Genomic DNA, 23,490 nt, shown 5'->3' on the forward strand with positions numbered 1-23,490 from the left:
GACTTGAGAACTTGGTTTTGTCTGGGGAGTAGATGCTTTTTATTTGTATTGTGAATTTAAAGGCTGAATTGCATTCCTGTGCATGAAAAATTGTGACAGTATATCTTATCATATCACACATCCTGCAAAAGACAGTTCATGCTGGCATTCCTGTGAAAAACTGAGAAGTCAGTCTGTTACCAGTCTTCTGTGGTTTGTGGTCAGTGATACAAATAGATTTTTTACAGAATGCAGAAACACTGAGAACTATAAAAAGGGTTGTCAGGACTGTTGAAAACACATCAAACAACATTCAGATTCTGCAGGACCCCACCAACGGTACATCACAATGATGCTCTTTGTTATCTTACTTGCCTCTGTACTCCTAGGCACCAAGACCAGAAATAAGGCATCTTGCTCATCATCATTTTCTGTTTTTAGACACAACTACTTAAACCAAAGTAAAAGGACTGCATTAGTCCTTTATAGCATCTATTACAGTGTTTCTTTAAGTTTCAGAAAGGGTAAATAACAAGAGATCAAGTCTGGAGTGCCACATAAAAGAAAATGTACTATGTTTCACATATACATCATTTTGTACTGAGACACCTCACAATAACATTCAAATGTATCGTGGCAAGATTTTTTCCACAGTCCATAACAACAAACAAATACTATTTCTCATGCTTTTCCAGCATTAATATGACAAAAGTGGTCAGTTAAGCTAACAAAACTTCTTTTTTCTTTTTTTTTTTTTTTTTGTGAAGGTGGAGTTGGAAATATCTAGGCTCAGGAAACACGCACCTTTATTAGACATGATGATTATTCACCTCATGATGTATAGAATTTGTTGACAATGTGGGCATTTGATTAAAATTGAGTTTTCCCCCATTTCACAGCTTCAGCAAACTACTGGGTAGTTCAGGAGGTTGAATCAAATGAAGACTATCTCATTGAGGTTAGAATCAAAAACCGGATATTTGTACTGATGTGTATTCAGGTGAGATGCAGTAGACCCTCTTTGATTTTATTAATCTATGAGCTTTACGGAATAGGATTTTTTTTTTTTTTTAAGTAAAACGAGTTCTTACCATCCTGGGCTATGTTTGAATTAGCTATTAACTTGGAAGTTGTGCTTGTAAAAGCTCTGTTAAATTTGAAATTGATACTTGTCTGTGCGACAGCCGGAGATCTTGACTCCCAGGGCTTTGCTGGGCATGAAAGTGGATCCTCAGCAAAGTGAAAAAGCGAATCTCCAGTGGTACTGACCAGGTGTGTCTGATGAAGATCAGCACCCATTGACATAGCTGAGACGGGACTTGACGTGACAAAATGTCTAATGCCATTTTTCTCTTTACAGGAGACCATCAAAAACAAACTGACTGCTGTATGTGATCAGATTGGTTTTCTTAAATTCGCATGCAGGATGTTTGTTAAGAAATATGTAAGCACCTTAGTTGAGGAACTGTCCACCACTGATGACCCCAGAACCATCTGTGTCAATCTTAAGGTCTGCAAGTGAGTAACTTCAGCATCCATTCCATATTACCTGGTTAATTTTACATAATGAAAAAGAATACTGAAAAGCCTTAAAGACAATGAAGAGCTATAAAGATTTGTCACATGACAAATTTAATAGCAGTGTTTCTGGCAAATTCAGACTTTAGCATGCTTTCCTGCAGTCTAAAGGTTAACCATGAATAACACATGTTTATTGTGTCAACAGTAACTACTACAGCTCCTGTAGAGAGAAACATAGACTGAATGTGTCACTGCAGAAAGAGGAAGTCACAGAGAAGTTTAACATCAGCAGGAACGCGGGGTTCTCTGGCAGGTGGTCTGGTACTTGGAGTTGCTGCCATGAAGGTGCTTAGTGATATATAGGTGTTTTGTAGTGTCTTGTTAATGGTTCTTAGCTCTGGAGGCAGGTAATGGGTACTGTTGTTGACCCCAATGTAGCCTGTAGCTTGGCTGGGGGTCAAACTCAGGGCTGTGTGGCAGGCAAAGGGCTTTTCCACTGGACCACTTGACTTGCAGCATTTATTGGTAGGCAGTTCTGTCTGGGTCTGAGGGAGAGGATAGACATCCATGAAGGAAATAGCTTCCCCCCCAGACTCCCTCTTCTAGCTGCTCTCTGTTGATCCTCCATGGGGTACAGGCATGCTGTTTGATGAGCTGGCAGCAAAACCTCCTTGGAGTTTTCCCATCTTGTGCTTCTGTTGCTGTCTCAGAGTACTGATATGGGTCTACTCAGCTAAGATCCGACATGGAGCTGATGATCACAAATGCTAGATGTTACACAAGTGAAGTATTGCATTACCATCTCCTCACTGCATAATGACAGAGATTTGTTTGTGTGAACTTTTGAGATAGTGAGTTGATAATTATTTTGTATCATATACATCTCACAGACCCAAGGCCGTGACATGATGAGAAACCTGGACCCGAGAAAACCACCACCAAAGTGTTGGATCACAGATTCATTTATACTGTAATCTGTCTTCAATAAACAACTGGACTGAGTGTAGTTGCTGCACTTTGCAACTACATTAATAAATAAATAATTAAAGCAAGAGAGAAAAAAGATTAAACATTCCTCTCTTTTTGGTTCTTGAAATCCAGGGGCAATCAATTACAACTTGTCCTTTCTCACACAATGTTAGACTAAGCAATAGATATTCAATCACTATTACAACAAAGCATCTATTCTTTATCAGGAATACTCATGACAGCAGGCAGAGTAAACCAGAAAAACAATAAGAAAAACAAACAAATAAGAATAAAACGAGATTGAACACATAGCCAATTGGCAATGTATGAGTCAAGTATTGCAGTACACAGCATATCTTTATAGCACACATAACAGTGTTATAGCTGACACTGTTGCCTATGGTTTCTTACAAATATAACTATCTACATCTGAGGTCACACACCTCTCATGCAACCTTGGGGTTAAGAGCTATGCTAAAGGGGATATGAACAGCAAGCTGTCAATATCTGTCATTTTTGAAGTTTAAACCATCAAACTTCTGGTTGCCAGTTACAGATTTCTTACATTTAGCCTTAAAGCATGTACCATGGTAAGGAGGAACAAAAACAACAGCAAAACACACACAACACCATTTTACTATGCCTTCTAAGGCTGTGCAAGGCCTCTTCCTGAATGAAACAGTACAAAAAAAACCACACACACTAACTCAAATTGAAAACATGAGTTTGTGGCTTGTTAAGGGGAACAAAGATACCACACATACATCAGCTGACTCTAGAAAGGCAGCAGACTGAAAGGCATCTGAAGCAAACCATTGAAAATATGTTTGACTAAGTTGGTAACCATTCAGCATCATGTCATAGATTGGAGCTTTTTGGCTGTTTTGGAATAACTGACTATATCCATACAAATCCAGAAGAGATGTTTAGCTTCCCATATTCCCTCGTAAGTAGATACACAGTTTTGTAACAATAAATGAGGAGGGGTACAACCCAGCAAATTTAAACATGCTCCACAACCTTTCATATAATGAGGAATATCAGATAACGAAGAGTGTAAACCACAGTTATTATTCTAAAGCCACTTGTGGCTTTGATAGTATTCATCACCTAGTTAAAGAATCATGAGGTTTTAATTCACATTAATCTGATGCTAAAATTGCAAAGTAAATGTAAAAAAGTCAACAATAATGGATTCAAATTTTTACACAATGACTGTCCTTGTGAATGCTATTGTGTTGTACTGCCCAGGTAACTAAAGTTGACTGTTCAAATGTACATGTTATAAAACAACCGAATGGTATTTGTCCATAAAATTTATCAGCATTGGCTGTTAAGCCATACGATACTGTCTGCGTAATGCAGAGCTTGTGAAAATACACCCCCCCCAATTGTCACAGTACAACTAATATCTCATGCTACATCCTGAGTTTGACGCAGTTAGGAGGTGTTAGATGTACGTGCAACAATTGCTAGGCTGCACAAGTGTGACATGCATCAGAAAAATGAGCAGCCTGATACCAGCTATCTGCACACATAGCGACATCTGTGGTAACCTTAAGGCCTACACTCAGAGAAGTTTTCATCATAGCAGTGAAATGCAGTACTTGAACAAGTCACCTATTTGGTCATTCTCTGATGAACAAAAATACCCAGGACAGACCAGCATTATGCTTTTTCAGCCTCCTTTGATACTTCCCTGGTTTACTTTGTGCAGTCTGGTTCCCCGTAGCCCCAGGTCCTTGACCAGATGCATCGTTGAGTCTCCAAGAAAGCCTCTCCACCCACCTCCAGTGGGTAGAGCCTCACGCTCCATCCACCTTCCCTGCACTCCGCAACCAGGTCCGCATATTTTGCCCTCTTCCTTTAGTTGGCTGCCTCTAACCCCTCTTCCCATGGCACTGTCAGTTCATCAGTTCATCCTGGTAACCTCAGGGACAACAAGGTCTTTCCTCCTCCTTCTCGCTTGATCTGGACCACAGGCTGGGTGGGTCACCCCATCCAAAGCCTGCCTGCCCTGTCTGGACCCTGACCACCACCTCCTGGTGTTGCAGTCTGCTCACCGCCCTCTGACCTTTTTCCTCAGCCCTCCATTTCCTTCCAGTCACCACTCGGGCATGCATATCCTCCATTGCCTTGTTGGAGGAGTCCCTTAACTCCATCACCAGCCTTGCCTTCTCTTGCTTGTACCCATGAGTGACAGATTTCAGGGGTAGATGCAGTGAATTCCACCCACACAGGCTTACTGCTGAAAAGCAAGGTGGGATCCCCAGCCATTTGCAGATGAAGGAGTTGACTTTGGGATCCATCCTGCTCACTGCTGATGAGGTGACTACGGACAGCTTCAGAGGCCACATTACCCTTGGGTACAAGGTGAAGTGATAACACCACACCTTGTGCTTTCTGGGGGAGCTGGCTTGAGTCGCTGTTCAGCAGGCCTGCTGAAAGCTACTGAAGGATGGTGGGGAACATCAAAGAGATGGGGAACATCTCGTCGTCTGAGAGACTGGATGTATATTGCCTTCCAAGACTTCGGATGGGCTGGTCTGCCATGCAGGGGACGTTTTCCCTGCCAATGGTGAAGGTGACCCTATTGTTCCGCTCCCCTTTCCGCAAGGAAAGACTCCTTGACCTTGACTTGTGTGGCTTGAATGTCATCCTTGCCCAGGTGATCAGCTCGTCCAGCCTCTTCAGGAGCCTGGACGTATATGGTGCACTTCGTAGTGGGCAAGTAATACAGCAAGCCTCAAGCCTACAGGCAGCCGGGACTCCACCCACCACCTGCCTTGCTCCAATCAGGATGACTTCAAATATTGCTACAAAGAGGATGGGGGAGATGGAGTATCCCATTGCAATCCCTACTTCTAGCTGCTGCCAGCGAGTTATGACGCACATGTGCATATCCTGGAAGTAGCTCATAACTATGGTCTTGATGTTGTCTGGGGCGTAAGAAGAAGTCTAGCGCGAAGGCAATGAGCTGGTGTGGCACTGACCCATACGCGTTGGCCAGGTCTAGCCTCACGACGTGCAGATCACGTCATTATGAAACTCAGAATGTAGTAACACTCCATTCTTAAAATAGTGCGTAACACGGTGCTGAGCAATGCATTGGATTCAGGAAGTGCACAACATGTTGCACTTCAAATGGAAAGACACCTTTGCTATTTCTGTAAACGCTATCTTGATGTGGTCACATTGTAAAACATGGCAAAACACAATGCATGGAAATAATGAAGTTTAAGTTCTCTAGAAACATCCATCCTCTTCTCCTCGACCCTCACTGAGAATATGACCAAGAGTCTCAAAAGATTTTGTCCTGTCAGTAAAATGTTGCCAAGGTTTGGCTCTAAAGCAGTTTTCATTCTGCCTACAAGTAAGACATAATTGATCATTTAAAGAAAACATTCTAGTTGTTTGTTAAAGTTATTCCATTAGTTTGGACAGCTGTGATGGTAACTGAGATGCCACAGTTCACCATTCATTACAAATAACACGAATAATTACTCCTTCAGTGTGCACTACTGTATATCCAAGATCCACAGCATTCTACCAACTCATAATAAAGTACAATGAAGAAGAAAGTCTAACATAAGAATTTTATTTATGGATGTCATGTGTGTCAAACATTCAGACCAACGTAAAAACAGTAGCAAAACCACAAGCTGACCTATCAGTAAGACAGGAGGATGACTTTTTGTGGTTGAACTACTCAACTAATTGGGAGAGTAAATGATGGGTTTTCAAGGACCCATTTCTCAGAAAAACCAAAAACACATTACAGATTCCAGAAAGAACATGTTCAACCACACAGCTCCCATTCAGAACACAGTTCTATAGTTTCATTTGTGTTAAATGGTTAAAAAAATCCCTTCTACTAAGCTCATGAAAGGAATGAATGTATAACATACTGACATACTTCTGAAAATAATAATATGCCAACAACTGAAAACATGCATAAATAAAACAAATTGGCAAAGTTCACACAAATACCTCTTCTGAAACTGCTGTAGCACCAAAGAACAATTCCATAGTGTTACAACACACAAACACACAGAAGTATTTAGACATTTACATTCTGTACATTTACAGCAGATAAAAAAAATGTTTATGCATTAAACAAGACCAGCATGCAAAGGGGAGGAGATGATGTGGTAAACGCTGTGTCAACTGCAGGCCCTCACTAACTCAGTGAAAGACCTTCAGTTCTTCTGAGGTCATGTCTGTAGGATGGGAGCTGGGCTCACTGGGAGACAGAGGCAGCACGCAGCAGGCATTTGGCACCGCGGCAAAGGACGCGGGCTCCCTCTCCATGTCCTCTCCAACTCTGCTGCAAAGCACTTTGATCCAGTTTATTCAGCCTCTGGGAGCAGAGACGTAAGTCCAGAACTCGTTTGGATAGATCATCCAGACACACCCCATCCCATGGCCCTGACACCTGACAACCTGAGGGAAGGACAGAGAGAGAAAGGGGGAGAGAGAGAGAGAGAGAGAGAGAGAGAGAGAGAGAGAGAGAGAGAGAGAGAGAGAGAGAGAGAGGGCAACAGGCCATGTAAATTTTTAGGAACTCAGAAAGACACAGTAAGTAAACACACAAGTCTCTCTCTCACTCACACACAACATGCCCAGGTTAAATAGCCAAACATGCCATGTGCTATTTTAAATGGTGCTCATCAGTGCTATAGTTAACCTTGAAGGTTGAGAAGTGTTAAGGTCCGACAGGACTCCCTCAGTCCACTGAGAAGGCTGTTGAGGCCAGCTGAGGTCACAGCTGGGTTGCCCGATAAATCCAGAGACACTAGTGAGGGACAGACAGGGAGGAACCTGCAAATGTCCAAGAAGTATAACAGAGGCATTCAGCAAACAGTGGTCGCGAGACCTGCTATTACAGAAAACTGGGGGTTTGAGCAAGGAAACAAAACATTTAAAAGGACACATGCAAATAACAGGAACACAAAAAAAGCTCCTTCTAAATAAGGTCTCATTTAATTATCCATGTAAGGAGTGTTTCTTCATGGTTCAAAACATACAAGTGAAATATGAACAATGAGCATGACCAGACCTGGAGAGAGAAGCAACACTGTGGTCTGTCAGTCCATTCCCAGCAAGACTCAAGTGTGTGAGGGAGCACTCCCCCTGGAAAACACACACGCACACGCACACACACACACACACACACACACAGACAGACAGACACACACACAGTATACAAAGGGGGATGAAGGAGTGAAAAGCACATCCTGGTTGGTTTATTGGAGAATACATTCCTAAATCAGAACATTTCCTAATTTGCTGCACCAAATGAGCAGTGTTTCAGAAAATAAAGAGACATTTATTTTTAAGCGGCTAAATCCATTTCAAAAGTATACACACAGAGTCTCATGCTGTTTTACATTTTCAGGTGGGTCCGACAATGTTGTTAACCACACTGATGTTTTGACACGAAAAAAGCCACTAAATTTATTGACATAGTTGCTATGTGTGATGAAACCACAGTAAAATGGTTGTGAGCTCTTTTCAGAGAACTTGGCAAAACATTTTGTTCAGTGATTAACCTTTGATAAGCTCCAACACTAGCAGTTCCTATTTTTATGCCGGTCACATCTATTTACTCTAGATCAACCTTAACATGTGTTTGTGCATGTGTGTGTGTGTGTGTGTGCCTACCTGGGCCAGATGTGAGGTGAGGAGCTCCAGCGTGGGCTGGTCAGCAGGGCCTTTAAACACAGCGGAGAGGTGAAGGTGTGTGAGGCAGTGGAGAGGCAATGTTTTCACCACCAGCTCAAATCCTGTCGAGCCCAAGGCATTATGGGACAAGTTCACAGATCTCAGGTGTCCTGTACCTGTATCCAATAAGCACTGCATTACAGTCTAGAACACATTCATCAGCCTTGTATCATTTTAAATAACTTGTGCCACACAAGGTTATGTCCAGCCATGAAGTGAAGTAGTTTCGCTCTGCAATAAAACCCCACATTTTATCGCCACATCTTGTGCCATCTCTTATCGTGAGAAAAAGGTCGCTGTTTTTCACACGTGGGTTTAACTTCCCCTCTCTGTGAAATCAGCAAAAGTTGAACTGACACTGGTTAGGGCTGATGGTATCTATCAGTCAGACCCTGTGGGTTGAAGTTCCCCTCTCTGTGAAATCAGCAAAAGTTGAACTGACGCTGGTTAGGGCTGATGGTATCTATCAGTCAGACCCTGTGGGTTGAACTTCCACCCTCTTTGAAATTGGCTATAAAGCTGAGTTAATGATGGGGGCTGATGGTACCTACCAGTCAGTGCACTGGCCAGAAGCAGACGGTGCTGCTGAAGGAATCGTGCGGTGATGCCACAGGCCTGTAGAGACAGAGCAGCCAGAAGAGGACAGGACGACAGCACACTAGCCAAGGCCTGAGACCAGCCATCGCCCAGTGGATTCATACTCATATTTAACTCCTCCAGACACTAGGGAGAGAGAGAGAGAATTTGAACACAATGCATTAAACTCCATCTAGAATATGCCGATATGTTTACAATATAAGTATTTAGTTTAAGTAATCAACAGATAGGGACGATAGCACTTCAATAAAAATACTTTTATAAAGGTTTTATAAAATCAACTCAGGAAGAAATCATTTTCAACACATGTAAAGCTGGGCCAAACACATTTCAGTGTCCACCAAAGGGTTATGCAGGAGGCTTTCCTGAAAACGGCTATCGAGTTCTTTTCGGATGAATGATATATTCACCTGTTTTACACTCCATATTACCGCATGTCAGACAAGCTCAGAATTCTTATATGTGAATTTGCTCCAAGTCCAAGTTGGCACGTGTCAAAGGAAATGAGTGAGCAAAAGATTCTCTTAAGCGTGTAATGTTTCACAGTCCTGGGTGTGTACCCATACAGGAAATCTACGTTGCTCAGGAAGTCCCATCTGACTCAAATGACTGATAAGAACATGAAACCACGAATATTGCCACTCTGACCGACATCAGCAGTTTTGTTCATCTGAGAGATTTCACATGTACCCAGTGGCCGCTGTATTGCTGCCACAGATCACCTTGGATGTACATATTATTGGCATGTATTACACAGGCTTATAACGAGAGATGGCTGTTCAAGTGGTCCAATGTAAAGTAGCTGAGGTACTTCCACACTGTAGACTTATTCAATATAACATGGATGCTCTCTTTTCTTCGTGACTGAACAAAACTGTTTAAGTACCGTGACCTTGACAATAAAAGCTCCAAAAAGCCAATGAACTACTGTTGCTTTCCTTGTGAATTTCATACAAAGTACATACAAGTGTGCTCATAAGTTTTTTGTGTGTATCTTGAGAGACCCCTGCATATTTCATCCAGGGCTACCCTGAATTTGCTGGAAACTAAGCCATGGGGGAAAGCAAAGGAACTGCCAAAAGGCCTGCGAGAAAAGGTCATTGAACTTTATAAAATCAGGAACTGGATATAAAAAGATGTCCAAAGATTTGAAAATGCCAATCAGTAGTCTTCAAACTGAAAAAGAAGTAGACCGACTGGTAGACCACCAAAGATTTCAGTCACAACTGCAAGGAAAATTGGTCGGGATGCAAAGAAAAATGCACAGGCAACTTCAGCTGAAATACAGGCTTCTCTGCAAAAAAAAAAAAAAAAGTGTTGTGGCTGTTTTAAGACCCACAATAAGGAGGTACTTGGACAAAAATGGGCTGCAGGGTCGAGCTGCCAGAAAAAAAAAGCTGTTACTGTGGCAACACCACAAAACAGCCCGCGTTATAATATGCCAAACAGCACCTAGACAAGCCTCAGAACTTCTGGAACAGTGATATGGAGTGATGAGACCAAAACTGAACTTTATGGTCACGACCATAAACGCTGTGTTCGGAGAGGAGTCAACAAGGCCTTAGACCAAAAAAAAAGTACCCCATCACTGTTGTGAAGCATGGAGGTGGATCTCTGGATGTTTTAGGGGGTGTGTGAGCTACAGCGTCACGGGGAATTTAGTGAAAAATTGATGGCAAGGTGAATGCAGCATGTCATCAGAAAACACTGGTGGGTGCTTTGCGCACGAGACACGCTTAGACTTTCCAACACGACAGCGATCCAAAACACGAGGCTGCGTCGACCCTTCAGCGGCTACAGCTGAGAAAAACAGAAGGTTCTGGAGTGGCCATCACAGTCTCCTGCCCTCAATATCACCAAGCCACTTTGGGGAGATCGCAAACGTGCGGTTCATGCAAGACAACCCAAGAATTCACGCAACCTGGAGGCTTTTTGCCAAGAAGAATGAGCAGCTTTACCACCTGAGAAGATAAAGGGCCTCACCCACAACCATCACTAAACACTGCAAGCCATCACTGATGCGAAAGGGGGGGGGGGGGGGCAATACACAGTATTAAGAATTAAAGGTATGCAAATCTTTTCGAACAGGGAGCATCTCATTATTTTCTTCATTTTTATGTTTTGTTTAATGATTGTGCCATTCTGTGATGCTTTATAGTCTCATTTGAATCCCATTTAAAAATAAAAAGAAACGCGTTTTGCCTGATCGCTCATGTTTCCTTTAAAGAATGGTACGCATCTCACAAATTCCGCCAGGGTATGTAAACTTACGAGCACAACTACATATCTTTCCCTCTCTTACGTTTGTCCCACTTGTGAGTCATACCGCAAAGCCACAGACACTTAGCCATTCTTCTTACTTGACTTCACACCTGCCAACTCAGACAGACCATGCCATGGGAGTGGTCAACAGAGCTGATAAAGTTCATGACACCTCGTTTTTATCAAGAGCACTTTATGATAGTGTGTTGCTCCGCTAAGCACAATGAGAACTACTAATCACACTATATCTCTCAATATGATGCTTGATGAGGGTGAAGAATGATGCTTAATGAATGATGGTTAATGAAGACAAAACACAGGTACAAAAATGATGCTAATTTTAAGAACAACCTCAAAGACAGCACGGAGCACTCAAAAATTTATAGTATTTATGCCATGTGACATCAGTTTAAGGAACAAAAGGCCCAAAAAAGATATACAAAGTCAACTTAAACTTAGATGAAATCTTAGAAGAAATTACTGGAAATGCAGGTTGACTCCTCCCTTCTAAAGAGTCAGCTGCTTTCTTGAGGCCTTCTCCTGTAATCCGATTGGCTGAGATATCCAGCAGGCGCAGGCGGGGCATAGTGGTCGCGGCGGCGAGCAGCTCAGGCAGGAGGTCGTCGTGGAGACGGTTCCCAGAGAGCCGGAGTTCGGTGAGGCTGGCCTGTAGTTTAAGGGCCCGTAAGAGGGGGGTCAGAGAGCTGGGAGCCAAACTGAGTCCACAGACAGACACGGAGGAGCTGCCATCCTGAACTTCACACAACCGAGACACACGCATGTCCTCCCCTGGAAAACACAGCACAATGTTATCTGAGAGAGTTTTTCATATTGCTTGACAGAAAACTATCATGGTATGCACTTTTGCGACGTTTCATGTTAAACTGGGAGGAGAATTCTGGTGACCGCCCTAAAGAAACAAGAGGGTGCTTATCTATCACATTGTAAAATCTATTGCTGATAAAAAAAAAATGTACACCCAACACATTAGGTACCCAAGATAATGTGTCACAGCACACAGTGCGAACATCAGTGGAAAATAACAACATTTTTGGCTTTCACGCTAGAAAAGCATTGCATGCGTGCAAAGTCCTAACACACTCACCCACACTAAGACTCTGACAGGCTTTTCTGTATCTCTCAGGAAGAGGAGGCAGATCCCATGAGCACACCTCAGCAAGAACCTGCATGTACACAAACCAACACGGTAACACACACATGCAAATCACATTCAGCCAATTAACTGAGTCTCTCTTATATTGTCAGGACCATCAATTCATTGTCAAAGCGAAATGTCTCTCAGGACCTATAGATATATTACAGAGTTCAGGGGATGACATTTACGGTCAAGCTCAAAGGTTTTATTTTAAATGGTTTAGAGGTGGAAAAATAAGTAAAAACATCTTTTCAGAAACTTGAGTCATATTCTTGGGTCTGCCCCTTTTTATTGCGGGCATCTTACCTCTTCGTTGGTGTGTAAGACAGCAAGCAGCAGGTCGTGAGGAGACAGAAGAGCGCCCTCCTTCTGTAAAGAAAGGCGCGGCAGCAAACCACAGGTCTGGTAGTAACGCTGAGCTGCCTGTTCACACAACCAGGATACAGTGCAGGTGTCTGCCTCACTGAAATAAGGAATAATGAATAAGTTAAAGCCACACACACATAGACAGACAAACAAACAAACAAACTAACAAACTAACCTGTGAGGCACGGGAATCAGGAAAATATTGTCCTGGACTCTGACCCGCATCCTTATTGGAGCAGGCATGGAAGCAGTCACATTCTGTGTAGTCTGACAGGAAAAAAAAAAAAAAAAAACCATTTTTTACTAACACCTTTTTGGATACATAGGACACACATTTGCCCTTATCTATTGCTTATTCCAAAGAAGCACTCCTGCTATGTCAGGCTGTTATTCAGTACATGAGTGCTGGAGCTCTACCTGAGTACTGTAAGGCTGGGGAGGTGTAGACTGCAGAGGGTCGTCATCACTGGCGACGGTCGGACTCTGTGGCCTGCTGACCTCTCTTCTGCCCAGCATGACCATACCAGGGAGCTGACTCATCTTCACCTGCCGAGGTTTAGACGCGCCCTTCCTCAGGGACAGCCTGCTGGACGAAGACTGAACTACAGAGAGAGAGAGAAAGCACAGCAAAAACCCATGTTAGCCAAACAAGTAAGATAACATAGAGAGTGCAAAGGTCATGCCATGCATAATACCAATGAGTTGAGGAGTTTTTCAAACTTAAAAATCAGAATTTTAAGACTTTAATGCCGTTTTGCGCCTACCATGTGACGTCTGTTGTTTTGTCCTTATTGTCCCACTGTCTGTCCTGACTGTCGTTTTATACTTACTGTCCCACTGTCTGTCCTGTCTGTCGTTTTATACTTATTGTCCCACTGTCTGTCGTTTTATACTTACTGTTCCACTGTCTGTCCTGTCTGTCGTTTTATACTTATTGTCCCACTGTCTGTCCTGTCTGTCGTTTTATCCTTGTTGTCCCACTGTCTGTCCTGACTGTCGTTTTGTCCTTACTGTCCCACTGTCTGTCCTGTCTGTCGTTTTGTCCTTATTGTCCCACTGTCTGTCCTGACTGTCGTTTTGTCCTTACTGTCCCACTGTCTGTCCTGTCTGTCGTTTTATACTTACTGTCCCACTGTCTGTCCTAACTGTCGTTTTGTCCTTATTGTCCCACTGTCTGTCCTGACTGTCGTTTTGTCCTTACTGTCCCACTGTCTGTCCTGTCTGTCGTTTTATACTTACTGTTCCACTGTCTGTCCTGACTGTCGTTTCATACTTATTGTCCTTACTGTTCCACTGTCTGTCCTGTCTGTCGTTTTATACTTATTGTCCCACTCTCTGTCCTGTCTGTCGTTTCATACTTATTGTCCCACTGTCTGTCCTGACTGTCGTTTTGTCCTTATTGTCCCACTGTCTGTCCTGACTGTCGTTTTGTCCTTACTGTTCCACTGTCTGTCCTAACTGTCGTTTCATACTTATTGTCCTTACTGTTCCACTGTCTGTCCTGACTGTCGTTTTATACTTATTGTCCCACTCTCTGTCCTGACTGTCGTTTCATACTTATTGTCCTTACTGTTCCACTGTCTGTCCTGACTGTCGTTTTATACTTATTGTCCCACTCTCTGTCCTGTCTGTCGTTTTGTCCTTATTGTCCCACTGTCTGTCCTGACTGTCGTTTTGTCCTTATTGTCCCACTGTCTGTCCTGTCTGTCGTTTTGTCCTTATTGTCCCACTGTCTGTCCTGTCTGTCGTTTTATACTTATTGTCTACTGTCTTGCACTTATAGCATCTATCATCATTTTGTGATTTCGGGGAAAATATATTTAGTTCTTATTTCGAGACCTGGTCATGAAAAGAAAGCCAATCTGAATTGAATTTTTAAGTTTGTTTGTTTCTGCGTGTGTGTGTACGCTGGAACCTACCTCTGGGAGTAGGTTCAGATGTAACAGAAGTGTAACTCTGATTTCTGGATAACGTCAAACTCTCCTGTCTCCCGCTTTGTTCTGACCCGACTTTCCGTTTCTTCTTAGGTTGAACCTCCACCAAATCGTCCTCCAGCCAGTCGTCTGCCAGGTACTCCTCCTCTGGGACCAGAGCTGTCTTGACATTGGTGGACACTGCTGGCGTGCTGCTAAACGCTGGCTCTGATAGGGTCTGAGAGAGGAGGCGGGACTTGGCACTACCAAGACTCTGCATGGCTCGCTGGTACTCCTCCCTACCAGACACATGCTGAGGAGGTTCTGCAACTTCACGACCCCCGTGAGCTGAGGTTACTTCCTGGCTGGTGGGGACTTCCTTTGGACTTGGGATTGCTGGGAAACGTTGTCTGGGACGAACAGGTCGCAGTGGGCTGATAGAGCAGTCAGAGTCAGAGTGTTCAGAGGAGCTGCTGTCATCCTAATGGATGGAGACATCGTGAGAAGAGGAGAAAAAGGATAGAAATTTTATCACAGAGCTTTCCAAAACCTCAAAAGAGCTTGGGAAAACATACAACACTAGGTTCCTAAGCAATAGAATTATATTACGCCTTTAAAAACACAACATGAAGAAAACCTTCCTAAATTTGCTTCCTAAAGTTCATTACATGTGATGATTAAATGCTTCTTGTCAGATTACGGTGAACAGGTAAAAACGATCTACATAAACATGACGGACGCATAACGATAAAACAAGCAAAAAGACAAAAATCAGTACCCCATAGAGGATATCCTTCTCTGTCCCTCTCCGTCTGTGGCCCGGTCCGGCTGAGCTTCTCTGTCCGGGGGCAGTCGCACTCGCTGGGGGGCTCCTGTTTTGGGGCAAAGTACTCTGGGGGCACCGGCGCTGCCCCTCCTGTTCCAGCAAAGGCTCTGAGCACTCAGCGTCAAACAGCTGACTGTCCTGCAGCGCCTCCAGCGGTCGGAGTGTGACTGGCGTGACAGTTACTAAGGAGAGAGAATGTAGCAGCTGCATCAAACTTGTTTCTAATGAGCGTTTATTAAGTCACTCAATTAAATGATTTACTCTCAGTATTCGTTCTTTAGAGTACCTCCTCCAATCAAACCCTATTATTTCCCCTCACCTCCTCCAGCTAGGGCTCTCCTCAGCAGTTTCTCCGTATCCATACACTCCTGCCGGGTTTGCTGGTCCAGGTTCCGACTGTACGTCCGAAACCAATGACGCAAATTGTCCAGAGGAGTTTCACCCTGTGGGGAAGACACAAGTATCCACACATGTCTCTTCAGTTCGTGAGAAAAACCTTATGGGAGATTGTATCAAGATAAGTGGGTTGTTGTTTTTTGGGGGAACTATATGGCAGACAATGCAAATGCTCACACAGCCTAAACTAGTTCGTAACAATACTTTTTGAAAGACTGTTGAACAACGTGCAACTGCATCACAACAGTAGAAATTTTCAGATATCCCCTCAAACTCAAAGAGTCTTGATCTAAGGGGCATATGAAGTATTACGTCTAAAAACGAACAAACAAACAAAACAGATTGGCTGTTTAAGGTTAAGTGTTTTCATGGGTGATTGTCTGTATCTTACCCTGCCATTACGGACAGTAACTGAAGCTCCTCTCTCCACCAGTAGCTGTGCAACGCTGAAATGCCCGCAGCTCAGGGCATCGTGGAGAGGGGTAATGCCCTCACAGTGTGGGCCCCCTGGATCATTAATATTCGCCCCTCGCTCCAGCAAGAAGGCGACAATCTCTGCATGACAATACATTAGAGAAAAGAATAGCCTTAAGATCTCCATATTTCTTCATCAGCATCTTTATCAGACAACAAACTCAGACCTTCACTGTGTATGATCTTAGAAAGGCTTCAAATCATTTATAACATACCTAGATATAAATTTAAAAGAAATCAAAGCAAGGGCTTGGTTAGTTTTGCACCTGTCTCTGAATGAACGAATAACCTTTAATTTAAAAAAAACATAAATAAATATTTGTTTCTATTACCTCGATGGCCATGGTTACAAGCCTCATGGAGAGGTGTCCAGCCACAGTAATCTCGGGGGTTCACTGGGTGTCCCTGCCAAAAAGACAAGAGTATCAGAGAAGATGTCTCAGTGTTCCATACCTACCACACACTGAGTCTGGGTCAGTCCTGCTCACCTGATCCACTAGGTACTGAACCTGCCTCATATTCCCATCAATACACGCCCTGTGGAGACAAGTCTCCCCCTTCTCATTCCGTCTATTCCACTACAGAGAGAGAGAGAGAGAGAGAGAGAGAGAGAGAGAAAGATAGAGAGAGAGAGAGACAGAGAGAGAGAGAGAGAGAGAGAGAGAGAGAGAGAGAGAGGGCAACAGGCCATGTAAATTGAGAGACTGAAGGAATATAATGCATTAAATTCAATCTGGAATATGCTGATATGTTTACAAAATAAATATTTAGCTTAAGTGATAAACAGATCATGTAACAGAGACAATAGCACTTTTATAAAGGTATGTATTATAAAGTTTGCTTCACTGATGCTGCCCATCAACTCAGGAGGAAATCATTTTCAATACATGAAAAGCAGGTCCAAAAACACATTTCAGTGTCCACCAAAGGGTTAAGCAGGAGGCTTTCCTGAAAACTACTATGGATTTCTTCTCAGATGGATGACATATGTACCTGTTTTAGACTCAATATTACGGCATATCAGATAAGCTCAAAATTCTGATATGGAAATTCACTCAGTGCAGGTTGAGAGAGGGAGAAACAATGAATGAGTAAAAGAGAACAGATATAAGGAAACAGGAAAAAAAAAAAGAAAGTGACAAAGACTCATTGTAGTTGTGGTCTCAGAGGTACAAAACCTCCCAAGTTAAAAGGTTGTGAGACATGATGTCAGTTCTTACCCTGCCTGTCTTCCTGCGGCCGCTTACGATTTTGTCATAACCCTCCAGATCATCATCTGTGAGGATATGCACACTGTTAGTACCCTGATGCACTATGCAGAGTTATGAAAAGCTAACTGATTTAAAAAAAAAAAAAAAAAAAAAGGCCAAAAAACAATACTACAGCTCACTGTCAGGAGTAAAGCCAGAACTGGACGTGTTTGTTTGTACCAGAGTCAGACAGCTGAATGTCGCTGTCCTCTAAAGGTTCGCTGTTCGGCTCTTCTTCCTCCTCGTCCTCTTCCTCGCTGTCATCAGGGCTTCGGCCCTCCGCCGCACACAGCTCCTGGAGCCTGGCCTCTGTGTTATCGCTCTGAGATGAACCTCCGCGACGCTGGGCTGATAACCATGCCCTCAAGACGCGCCGCTGAGAGAAAACGGGATCATGTTAGTAAAGCTGGTAGGCGTACGCTACATACACTTTTCATCATGAAAAGAGAAATATGCATGAGACATGCAGAGGAAGACATCACAGTAATTTGTGTGTTTATGTATGTGTGTGTGTGTGTGTAGCCATAACAGACCTGTAGTTTAGCCTGTTTTGCTGTTTCGGCACATTTAAGGGCGCTGCCGTAGCACTTGTCCAACTCCTCTATGGACTGGCCACTCTCCTCCAAACACACAGCAATGTTCAGCCACGTCTCACACTCCTAATGCACACACACACACACACAAACGATGTTTATACTCCTGAACAGAGGCAAACAGTATGTACAGTGCGTTAGTGTAAAGATGAACCCAGCTGTGCGTGTGTGTGCGAGAGTGTGCGTGTGTGTGCGTGAGTGTGCGTGTGTGTGTGTGAGTGTGCGTGTGTGTATGTGTGTGTGTGTGTATGTGTGTGTGTGAGTGTGCGTGTGTGTATGTGTGTGTGAGAATGTGCGTGTTACGGCACCTCTTTGGGATTGCCCTTTCTCAGCTGCAGCTCTTGTCTGTAATGCCCGACGGCTTTGTCGTACTGCCTCAGGTCTGTGTGTGTGGCAGCGAGGGACACGTGGATAACAGCCACCTCTCGAGCGGGTTTCCCCAAAGCCTTGGCACAGGACAGCTAAAAACATCCATAAAAATCAGTGCATTAATACAATAATGATTCAGTTTTCAGTGGTCAGCCCCAGCCTTCTTATACCCGTACAGTGGCTGTATGTAAAAATGCACTTCGTGTGATTTTAGTGTGTGTGGAAACACATATTTATGTAATATATATATATATATATATATATATATATATATATTTACCTGTGTTTGATAAGCCTCCAGAGCTTTACTGTAGCAGCCCACTTTACAGTAGAGGTCACCAAGCTGCTCTGCCAGCCCCATGGCCTCATGGGACAGCCTGTCAGTCACCTCTGACCCTGCCTCTTCCAGCTGACAACCTTGTATTGCTATGGAAACAGACAGTTTGTAAAACACTGTGTATAGTCTAAGCCTGAATAGAGCACTCGGTCGTCAAAGAGACGACACTTAGTAAAGAGGTCACTACTCAAACACAAAGTCAAAAAACAAAACAAAACAAAACAGAAAAAGTGTATCCTCTCTGTATAACTCTGTATGATTTAGGACATAATAAGGACAGCTCTCTTGTACTATTCCTGTTATCTTACCGTGTTTAAAATCTCTCTTCACCATTGCCCGCTCAGCAGGGAGCTGAGAACCAAGAGCATACGATTTCTTCAAGGAACGCCGAGCTGCCGCAAAGTCGCCTAGAGACAGCAGCACCTACCACACACACAGCCACAGACAGCAGGAGATTTAGGGGGGGGGGGGGGGGGGGGGGGGGGAGAGTTGTATGGCTTCCGATGTCGATTTGTATACATGCAGATAGGTGAATTGTAGGTGCAGGATGAAAATGATCCGGTAGCTGTATACCTACCCTGCCGATTCTGTGGAAACACTCGCTCTCGCTGAATTTCTCCTTCAACTTCCGAGCGGACTCTTTGGCCTGTTCAAAGCAGCGGATGGCGCGAGAATGCTGCCCCTGTTTGAAACTGATCTCGCCGAGATTGAAGTTGGCACGGTACAGATCCTCAAATAGGTTGTTCTTCCTGTCAAAGCACCCAGGATTTTATTTCCCACTTTAAATCATTTAATGCACTTATGACTGAAATTAAAAAGGGCATTTTCACTCTTATAGTTCATTTTCTTTGCTATAAATATTTGGTCTGGGCCCAAAGTTCAATTGGAGCAAGCACACGAGCAAAAACAACTTAATTTATTGGGCATATGCATCACAGTTCAGGAAAACCATTCTAAACAACCAAGATGCGAAATCACCCAAACACCATTTTAAGTTTTCTACAACTGATTTAATACAAGCCTTTGCCTGAAATAACAAATTCACTATTTATTTTTGATATAAAAATTAAACTTAAATTTAAAACTTAAAATGTATGGACTGAATTTCAGATGTTTCCTTGAACTGAACAAGACTCAACCCCTTATTGTTTTTTGTTTTTTTTTTAATCTCCTGCAGACTCATGAATGGAGGTTCTCACTCTGCTATGAAAATGCTCTGTCGGATGAAGTCATTGCAGCGCTGAGGCTCCTTCAGTCCATCATACACATAGCCCAAATTCAGGAGGAGACGTGCCCTCATCTCGCTCACCTCCCGTGGTGACACTGTACCTGTAAATACAGTGAAACCCTCTGACCAACTCAATCTCATCAGAGTTCAAAAACCCCACCAAAGTTCACATTGCAGCCAGAGGTGTTTTGCCTGTTGAAGGTACTACAAGAATATGCCTTTGGCTTTATACCTGCAAATGGAGCTTGTATGTGCAATGAACCCATGGAGTGTAGCCAAGGGTAGTGGTCAACACACCCTGGCACATTTCATATCGCGACAAATTACGCACCTTCTAGACGTTCATCCAATATGACCAGGCTTTTCCTAAAGGCATCCTCAGCTTGTCTCAGGCTCTCTTTTGATTGGTCGCTGTCGTACAGGAAGAGATATGTCCGACCAATGGTGGCCAAAGCTCTTTGCTCTTCAGTTACATCGTTAACAGAACGAGCTAGGTCCAGATGACGTCTCTGGTGCTGTGAGAATGAGAAATACATACATGTGACTGTTATTATTATGGATGTAATTGTAGTTTTATTGATATTGCTTTCATAATCCTTTGTTACTACAGACATTTGACAAAACTCTCACGAAATTAACCGTCAGGTTGAGAGGGACAGAGATAGAGAGAGAAAGATTTCTATTTATTGTGCTCATTAAATCATATTTGTAGGTTTCTCAAAACCACTGCTCACCTTCAGGGCAGCCTCTATGTTTCCAAGTTCAGCATAGCACTCTCCAATTTTACGATTGGCTATTGCACAGCCAATCACATCATGCAACACTTCTGACAAAGCCAACTCCTGCCGATGTTCTTCAATAGCTGCGTGGTAATCCCCTGAGAGAGGGAAAAAGTACATTACTTAATTCTATTCTTACGGTCAAACGGGTCATTTTTTATTCACTGTCAGTTATCACTCATTAATCTTTAATAAAATTTTGCCCAGATCTGTTAGTTATTCTGTTGGAATGCACTCTATACACTTATACCACTGAAACACAACAGAATGAAAACACTGAGACACTGAACAGTTCAGTTACGTTACAGGGTTTTACCATATTCCATAAAGGACTTTATGACAAGGTCGGCGGCGATTATGTGTCGATAGCGGGTCGTCCCTTACCAGTTCGGGCAAGCGCCTCTCCTAGTTGATTGCAGAGACTGGCCTCCTCTTTCAAATTATTGGTACTCTGGGCTTTGCTTTTAGCCTTCTGTAACTCTGTAAAATGCGATCAGATTAGGACATTGTCAGGCTGAAGAAGACGATTGTACTGCACTTTGTGACACTTTCATCAAACACAGGTGTTTTTCGAACTGTACAACTATTTCCAAGCCACACGTTTACAACAAATTTCCGAAAAGAAACGGCGCAGACGAGCTTCTGCCACTATTCGCTTACACATTTAATGATCAATATGTATAACAACTTTAAGTATCGACAAAGTACACCAACTCACTGATCACACACGCTGTTTAAATATTACTGCAAAAACATTCGGAACGGCAAGTAAATTAGCTAGGGAGCTACCATACTTACGTCTGATCTCTTTAGAAGTACTCATTGTCTCCGATTGAGGCAATGCAAGCTAAATAGGTTGTCACATTAACAGTCGGCAAATTGGCAAAAACGACAGAATAACTGAAAAGTACTTCTTTTTCTCACTGACACAACGCTCGACCAATATCATTCATGATCGATATAGCTCCAAAACATACGATCAAGAATCATTAATGGACAAATGACGACTCTATTTTCCTGGGGACTTCATACCGATTTGCTAGCTACTTATCCTATTTGTTATGAAGTCTCCTTCCCCGCGCAATGTTCGAGATGAAACAACCCGTGGCTGGGAGTTGGCCGATTGGCTGGTGTGTGAATACGACAAAACGTTCTTCTTCTCGTAGATTTCGACTGCACCCCGGTGGACAAAACAACATATCACTGTCCCCACAGGACTGGCGGTGACTCTAACCTGAGATGGCTACGGTGTCGCCCCGCCGTGGTACAACCACTGAAACACACAAGATGAAGGGGAAAAGGCCCCGTAAGAGCATGTCAAAATAAGAGGATGATATTCAGTTCTGTACAAAAATTTCTACAACTTCCGCCTTCCTGTCACACATGGACTGTATTGTATTGCAGTGTAACGAAGTACAGTACGTCGGGGGAAACGATCTCCGAACCCTCAGCACAGTTAATTTGTGTGACTCAAATACAATGACCCTTTTCATACTGGCATGTAATACCTTAGCAGTTCTTTGTGTCTCTGTAAATTGTATGGTTCCTTACCTCTGTTTTCGAGCAGGCAAATATGAATTCACTGTGTTCACTACAATAACAGTATGTGTTCTTCACCCCAAACAAGTGCCAGAAACCCTCGAAAACCCACATAACCAAATAACTGAATAAAGGCACCATCAAATTCCCTGATCCTCCTGTACCATAAATACAGACACTGCATATTTCAAGTCATGAAGGTTTTGTCTCTTCATTTCACATTACCACACAATATTGTACACATTTCGTGCTGTTATGAAACATAACCAGTTGCTCTTCCATTAACCATTGCTGTGTGAGAGGGGAAGTGCATATGTACTCTAAGTGTCTTAAGCAAAATGTCTCAGTTAAACGCCAAATCAGTGGTCTTGTCACTGTTAGGTGCGGTACACTATGCATTTGCAGGATCCGTGAGGCCTGCGTCTTGTTTTCCTCCTGCTCTCTTCTGTTGCTACTCTCCTGACGCGGGTATCCAGCGGCAGAGCGAAGCAGCTGTCAATTTCCCACTTTATTTCTCAGCAAGTATCATTTACTTACCCACAGATTTTCAGGACAAAACCACTCCTTTCCTGTATTTACAGTGATATTTTGTCAGTATTTAAAAACGCTGAAGACTTGCAGACATCTCACAGCTGTTAAAACACGTACAACCTGTACCCTATTCTCTTTGTTCTCTTTGTAAGTACTGTATTTTGTTTGTATAGCCCAAGCATATCTGTATTTGGGTGATTCTTCAACTATGGTAATTTTTGTGTCCCTGGAAGAAATAAGAAAAACAACAACTACAACATCAACAACAAGAAAACCCATTTCCACATTTTTATTTTTGCCACACTTCACACCAATAGGAACTTACAAAAATAAATAATGGCTCAGTCATTAATTTTACTATATTATAAGAGGCCTTTTATGTATGGTTTTTACTAAATTGCCTTTGTCCCTAAGCTGGACTTTGGACCTTCAACACTGCATTATTTTTAATTCAGTGTTGAGCACAAATACAAATTAGACATTAATGTCTATGAAAGATATTATGTATTGTAATATTTCTTCACATTTACCTGTATTTTTCATAAAAAGAACCCCTGTCCCTTGGGTTTCAAGTCGTTGTTTACAGTCTCAAAGGGCTTTACATGCTACAACAATCAAAATCAAAACAGGACTGCACCCCTGACTTAATCCTCGCTGTCATTTCCACCACGCTGTACAAAA

At 42.9% G+C, this 23,490-nt stretch overlaps 1 protein-coding gene across 1 annotated transcript; it reads right to left on the bottom strand.

The window, feature by feature from the left end:
• Positions 1 to 6,709: 6,709 nt before the first annotated feature.
• On the bottom strand, positions 6,710 to 21,562 carry tonsl (tonsoku-like, DNA repair protein). The gene is made up of 28 exons (XM_030788390.1): positions 21,538 to 21,562; positions 21,124 to 21,219; positions 20,695 to 20,837; positions 20,292 to 20,475; positions 19,932 to 20,061; positions 19,310 to 19,481; positions 19,041 to 19,155; positions 18,676 to 18,821; positions 18,335 to 18,487; positions 17,967 to 18,092; positions 17,614 to 17,809; positions 17,404 to 17,459; positions 16,672 to 16,761; positions 16,516 to 16,588; positions 16,101 to 16,264; positions 15,633 to 15,756; positions 15,266 to 15,495; positions 14,494 to 14,968; positions 12,992 to 13,176; positions 12,750 to 12,841; positions 12,515 to 12,671; positions 12,158 to 12,236; positions 11,534 to 11,841; positions 8,745 to 8,916; positions 8,134 to 8,309; positions 7,529 to 7,602; positions 7,157 to 7,290; positions 6,710 to 6,912 (listed from the first exon to the last, which is right to left on the bottom strand). The coding sequence occupies exons 1-28, from the start codon at positions 21,560 to 21,562 to the stop codon at positions 6,710 to 6,712; spliced, it is 4,278 nt and encodes a 1,425-aa protein (XP_030644250.1).
• Between the last annotated feature and the right edge of the window lie 1,928 nt (positions 21,563 to 23,490).

Source organism: Chanos chanos, chromosome 1 (assembly GCF_902362185.1).
Source record: "Chanos chanos chromosome 1, fChaCha1.1, whole genome shotgun sequence".
Taxonomy (NCBI): Eukaryota; Metazoa; Chordata; class Actinopteri; order Gonorynchiformes; family Chanidae; genus Chanos; species Chanos chanos.

Excerpts from the sequence above, each read along its gene's own strand:
- tonsl (XM_030788390.1), bottom strand. The coding sequence starts at position 21,562 with ATGAGTACTTCTAAAGAGATCAGAC. Across the intron at positions 20,476-20,694 it reads ACATAGAGGCTGCCCTGAAG|CACCAGAGACGTCATCTGGA; the intron begins GTGAGCAGTGGT and ends TCATTCTCACAG. Across the intron at positions 12,237-12,514 it reads TCTTACACACCAACGAAGAG|GTTCTTGCTGAGGTGTGCTC; the intron begins GTAAGATGCCCG and ends GTGTACATGCAG.